At 40.8% G+C, this 6572-nt stretch overlaps 2 protein-coding genes across 2 annotated transcripts; one reads left to right on the forward strand and one right to left on the reverse strand.

Annotated features, from left to right (window-relative positions):
- Positions 1–4332: 4332 nt before the first annotated feature.
- On the reverse strand, positions 4333–4910 carry LOC116883567 (histone H2A type 1-B). The gene has a single exon (XM_032884749.1). The coding sequence runs from the start codon at positions 4842–4844 to the stop codon at positions 4452–4454; it is 393 nt and encodes a 130-aa protein (XP_032740640.1). The 5' UTR covers positions 4845–4910; the 3' UTR covers positions 4333–4451.
- Positions 4911–5067: 157 nt separating this feature from the next.
- On the forward strand, positions 5068–5584 carry LOC116883568 (histone H2B type 1-C/E/F/G/I). Its single transcript, XM_032884750.1, has one exon. It carries the CDS (start codon positions 5167–5169, stop codon positions 5545–5547), a length of 381 nt encoding a protein of 126 aa, XP_032740641.1. The 5' UTR covers positions 5068–5166; the 3' UTR covers positions 5548–5584.
- Positions 5585–6572: the final 988 nt, after the last annotated feature.

The following is a 6572-nucleotide window of genomic DNA, read 5'->3' on the forward strand; positions in this document are numbered from 1 at the left end:
GCAGATAGTACTATAAAGTCCTTTCAAATATAATAATTGAAATTCTAATTGTTACAGAGGCTTCCTCAATGGGTAAACACAAACACACTATTTAATCAACTATAAGAAATAAGTTATAATGTCAATGATTCCTTTCTGATTATGTGTTAGGACTATATCCAGGTACTTCTTGCTAGCTCATGAACTATTAAATTCAAGGAGATTAAATTTCCCATTCTGAGAACATTCATGTAGATACTCATCTTCAATGCAATTACAGCTGAGTGTCCTATGTAACTAACATTTCTCTCATCTTTTGTTTCTTACAGTTAAAAATAAAAATTGTTACCTTACAGTTAAAAATAAAAATAGTTTACATTTAATATAAACATGTTAATATAACAAATAATGTATTTATATATTATATAAAACATAATAAACATATATAATAAAGACATAAAACTATAGATATAATACTACTAATCTTGATTTTAATGAATTTACAAATGAAGATGTTTCTTTTTTATTATTATTTTCTTACTGTGATTGTTTGCTTATCCCAAACATATACCTTATTCAAAACTAGTTTTCATGTTTAAGCGATTCAAGTGTGTGTGTGTGTGTGTATGTGTGCTTATCCTAGCTAGAGTTAACTCTTCTTGTTCAAATTAGGCAAAAGTCATCAACCTCTAATAATAATATTCATAATTTTTTATACTTTAAGTAATGATGTTTCTTTATTAAAATAATATTTAAGATGTCCCATAACACAAATAGGATTAAAAACAGTGAGACCATATTTGTATTTTTCTGAATTAGGAAGGGACATCTTTACAGTGTCTCCTTTCAGGGTTCCACTTCTACCTATTTAAGTGTAAGATAGCTCAGAGTACGGATAACTGTAAATACGTGGGAAAATATATACTAATCTAGTTTAAGAGATATGTGCATTTTTGTTGTTTTTTAATTTATTTATTTTATGTGAGTACACTATCTTTCAGACACACCAGAAGAAGGCATCGGATCTAATTACAGACTCAAACAAGACAGTTCCAGACAAAAAGAAATCAATGAAACAGTACCTTGTCTCAACATTTCTAAAGTTTGTGCTTTGGTAATAATTCTATGCCTGATTGTTACATGCAGACAGGGTTATTGATTTTTGCTTTGTTTTGTTCTGGGTATGGTAAAAACTAAAATGATGACTCCATCTCAGTATTACAACTTAGTAAAACCCTAAACTGAATGTTTCTCTCTGGTGCCCAAGTACCTTCCCCATCTAGAGAGCTAAAGGGGGTATTTGTGACTCTGGGAAAATATCATAGATTCTATCCAATTATAATTAAAAGATTTATCAATTAGCACTAGCAGAACAAATAAACTTGGAGCTACATTTGAGACTGCCAGAAAAGAAGGGAATGAGGAAGGACTTTTAAAGAGGAAAAAAAAACCTCATAAAGTCCTTCAATATCTATGGCAAGCAAGTAAAGGATTTTCTGTTCTTCCAAGTTAAGTGATCGAGGTCACTCAAAATAATCTTTGGGCCTCTTATTAAGCAAGTTACAGAAACAAGCAAGCAAGCAAGCAAGCAAGCAAGCAAGCAAGTAAACAAAAAGAAACATCTAGTCATTTAACAAGTAGATAGTCATGGCTATACATTTTTGGGTGGGGATTACTGGGAACTTATCTTTCAGACACTGAGTCAGAGACAATGGTTGGTGGGGACCATGATGGATATTTAGTATAAAACGGAGCTTCTGTAGCTGTACCAGGGATAACTTTTATCAATGTGCCCCAATACAAGGACTTTCCCAGGACCCTTGAGACAAAATTGGTGAAGATCTGCTCAAGGCCTGAAAGCCAACTGAAGCTGTAATGTATTTAGTGCTGTAGAGACTTCTGTCTAGTGGTAAGCAGGACTCTGAGGTATAAATAGTGACAATGCAGAACAGAAGCCATAGAACCATGTTAGAGATGAGCTGGGACAGAGCTGTGTGGGATGCTGTGCTTGATAGCCTGTCTTTAGCTGCCCCTCCACTGTCAGATGTGTATTTCTCTGAAGAAACTAGGCACATTCCCACAACAGATCATTAGAAACCATGATCTACTGGAAAAGATGGTGGTATTGGCAGCTTTCATTTGGTATCTTCCCCGGTAGTACACTGACTCTAGAACAAAATGCTTTCTGGCTTGCCCAGTCTCTGATACATTCAATTCAACACACTCAGTGACTTTTTTTAAACAAACAAACAAACAAACCCCAAGCATCTGTTTGTATTCCTAAACTAAGCATTTACAATTTGACAAGTTGAAGTCTCGACCTCCCGGACTTGACAGAAGATGAAAACAAAAGGGTAAATAATGCTCACAATGTATCCATTCACTAGCAAATGTTCAAAGTTTTGTTTTGTTTTAGGAACCCGGAGCTAAGAACATCTCAAGTCTTCTCTATCTTATCTCCGACCTCACCACATGGAAACAGTTCTTATAGATCCTGAAAACCATCCTCCCACCTTATCAAGGCTTTTTGTTACATTTTTTCTTGTACCCGGAATAAAAGCCATGCTGACCTCGGAGGGTTCAGCATGTTCACACACTGTCAAGTTTTAACACCTGCCCCTTTATACAGATCCTGGGAAACTTTCCCTTTAAGTTCTTTATGGAGTTTAGGATGTAATTAACTTTTTCTTATATAGTCCAGTTCTCTATATAATAAAGGCTACACATTATGAAATCAATTTCTCTTCCAATAATCTTTTAGGCAAGGATGGTTATAAAAGATAAGCATTTGAAGTGCTGGTTTTCTAATCACAGGGACCTAGTTAACTTCTTTTGACTCTATTCTACAATAGCAATAGCACTTGTTTTTGACTGTTGGCTTACAAGGAGGAGCACCCATGTAACTGACATGCAGTGGTGCTTAACCATCAGCTCTCTGTCTTGATCAGCTTGTGCTCTCTAATTTCATGGTACACAATACAGAGTCAGGACCTTTTCCCAGCAAAGTGAACAAAGACACAGAAAGCTAATTAGGTAGGGGAGCTTAAACACATACCCGAAGGTCTCACGCCTGGGAAATTTGGGTTCAAAGGAAAATTGGCAAGGAAATGAAAATGATTTCAAAGCTCTTATGAAGTGAGATCCAAGCCTCCAGGTTCTCAGACTTGAAGGAATCCTGAGCTGGAATCCTCACTCACAGTAGTAGCTATGCACAGTGTTATCAGATGTTGCACACCCAGCTTCCATGTGGTCACAGCTATAGTTCCAGCACTTGGGAGGCTGAGTCAAGAGAATCCGTAGTCTAAGGTCATTCTCAGCTGCTTAGCATATTTGAGGGCAGCCTGGGGTAAAAGAGACCCTTCAGAAACAAACAATACCATCCTTCCTCAGTATGGCATGTTGACACACACGTGTATTCCTAACATTTGAGAAATGAAGGCAGAAAACTCAGGAGTTCAAGGCCAACCTTAGTTATGTAGTAAGTACTTAGTTTGGGTCTCATTAGATCTGTTTCTCCAAAACCCAAACAGCTCAGAAAATTCTTTTTTTCATTTTCATTTTATCTTTGTTAAGCCCACAGCACCCAGTCTTCTGGGTACCCAATTACTTTTCTACACACACACACACACACACACACACACACCCCCATCAGGGCTTGGAGATGTGCATTGCCTTTATTCCCAGCCCTTTGTAGGCAGAGACAGGCAGCTATTCGAGTTCAGGGCCAGCCTGGTCTAAAAAGTGAGTTCCAGGACAGCCAGGGCTATAGAGAGAAGCCCTCTTACTAAAAGCAAGCCAGTCAGCCAACCAGCCAGTCAGCCAGCCCAGATTTGTAGTACACATGTAGATTCGAATTCTAGGAACAAAATGACTTCAACTTGAATTCTTCAGTGAAGTGCCATGAGATTTGTATGTGGCTCCTGGGCTTAGCCAATCTTTCTAGAGACACCTTTGACCATTGAGATTCTTTGACCCTCATTTTCTATCCAAAATCCAAGCAATGCTGTCCTGAAGAAAAAATTGGTGAGATCAAGCACACAGAAAAACGAAGTTGGGAACTTTCCTAAGGCTCCCAGATAATGCCTACTTCTATTGTTCTAAGGCCAGAGAACCCAACTTTTACTTGTTTTAAACTGGAAAATATTGAAGTTCAGATAATATTCAGTACTGTCCATTGAATACCTTGGGCAGTAGACTAATAGTGTTATTCAAAAGATCCAACCTTCAGCAGACTTTAGTATTCTGCTTAGACTGGCGAGAACTGGATGTTCTGAGACGTTAGGCTTTAAGCTTTCCTATCTATCAAACTGCAAGGGGTCTTACCAACTTCAATAAAGCTTACACTACCAGCCATTAAGACTGTTTTAGAATCGAGACCCAGTAGCTTATCCTGTTCAACTCCTTTTTTGAAACAGTGGGGGCTCTGAAAAGAGCCTTTGTGTTTGAAGTTTCCGCAAATTCTGAAGTCTTAATTACTTCCCCTTGGCCTTGTGGTGGCTCTCGGTCTTCTTGGGCAGCAGCACGGCCTGGATGTTGGGCAGAACGCCGCCCTGTGCGATGGTCACGCGGCCCAGCAGCTTGTTGAGCTCCTCATCGTTGCGGATGGCCAGCTGCAGGTGGCGCGGAATGATGCGCGTCTTCTTGTTGTCCCTCGCCGCGTTGCCCGCCAGCTCCAGGATCTCGGCCGTCAGGTACTCCAGCACGGCCGCCAGATACACCGGGGCGCCGGCGCCCACGCGCTCGGAGTAGTTACCCTTGCGCAGTAGACGGTGCACGCGGCCAACGGGGAACTGCAGGCCAGCCCGGGAGGAGCGGGTCTTGGCCTTAGCGCGAGCCTTGCCGCCCTGCTTGCCGCGTCCAGACATGATAGTAGTACTGTGATGTAGAACTAAATAGCAGAAATAAAGAACTAAGACTGTGCAAATGTGGCTTTTTTTTTTTTTAATAGTATGTTCCTGGGTAGTAAACGCTACGACTTGATTGGTTACAAGAAAGCATAGAGATATAGCCAATAGAAAATCTGTATCTGAAAACCTCATTTGCATAATTCCACCCACTAACCCTCTAGTTTTTCTTCTTCCAATTAGCTAAGACTGGTTCGAAATCCTTCATTAGCATAAACGCCCTATAAGTAGGAGAAGTCCGTTTCCAATCCACACTGAGCTTCCGGTGTTTGGAGATCAGAAGATGCCTGAGCCTGCGAAATCTGCTCCCGCCCCGAAGAAGGGGTCCAAGAAGGCAGTCACCAAGGCGCAGAAGAAGGATGGCAAGAAGCGCAAGCGCAGCCGCAAGGAGAGCTACTCGGTGTACGTGTACAAGGTGCTGAAGCAAGTGCACCCGGATACCGGCATCTCTTCCAAGGCCATGGGCATCATGAACTCATTCGTGAACGACATCTTCGAGCGCATCGCGGGCGAGGCGTCGCGCTTGGCGCATTACAACAAGCGCTCGACCATCACGTCCCGGGAGATCCAGACGGCGGTGCGCCTGCTGCTGCCCGGTGAATTGGCCAAGCACGCTGTGTCCGAGGGCACCAAGGCGGTCACCAAGTACACCAGCTCCAAGTAATCGTGCCAAGTAAGCTTCTATTTGGAATTCCAAAGGCTCTTTTAAGAGCCACCCACTTTTTTCAAAGAGAGCGCTGTGGCGGAACACTGTTAAGTTTTATCCGAAAGCAGCTAAGGGTCGCTTATAAGCCTTTATAGTTCAGACTTTGGGTGCAATGGGAGTTCATCGGTCTTAGTTTATTACGTATAGGTACAAGTATTTTGTTTAACAAATGTTTTATAGGGGAAAATTCAGTCATACCCCAGTAGACGTCACTTCCGGTGAGCCTGAGTCCAGAACTAAGTTGTAGAACAGGGGTGAATGGGGACGGTAATTGTTCCCATTAGAGGCAGTTTGTCTTTAAACAATAGTTCCCGATTTTGGTTTGTGACGAAGTGCTTCCAAATAGGCTTGCATTTTAAAACTAGTAAATAGGAGGGGCCTGTCACACACACACAAAAAAAGCTCTTCATATTTGTGGACTTAACAGGTTACGGAGCTACTACGTGGGATAAGACCTGAGATCTTAGGTTAGTTTTTGAAAATGTGATCTGGCATTATCAAAAACCTGCAATGAGGTTCTGGTGGAAAAGGAAACTGAATTGTTCAAATGCAAATGTAACAATTTGTCGCTAGAGTACTTTGGCCAAGCTATATTAATTTTTATAGTTCCAAGGACGTGAAAGCTTAGAGAAGTGAGAGGAAGAGCTGAAGCAAAGAGTGAACTGGAATAACTTAATTTAAGAAATCCCAAAACGAATGCTTGCTGTGGATGTTGACTTAATTCAAAGTAAGAAAAGAATTTCAGTTCTTAGTGGAGTGTATTCTTCTGTTTGCCCAGACGAAAGGCTAATATTTCCATAGCCCTAATTGTCTACTGAACAAATTTGGCCATAAATGCTGGCTGTACCCAAGCTCATTTCACTTCCTCTGGACCCATTTCTTTTAAAAGCTCTTGTCTTGCCTGTTCGAAGAAACAGTACTGTAGCTTCCTCTCTTCTCTGATAGAAGTTAACACCATATTATCGTCTACAATCCTTTCTTTC

This window comes from Rattus rattus, chromosome 14 (genome assembly GCF_011064425.1).
Source record: "Rattus rattus isolate New Zealand chromosome 14, Rrattus_CSIRO_v1, whole genome shotgun sequence".
NCBI lineage: Eukaryota > Metazoa > Chordata > Mammalia > Rodentia > Muridae > Rattus > Rattus rattus.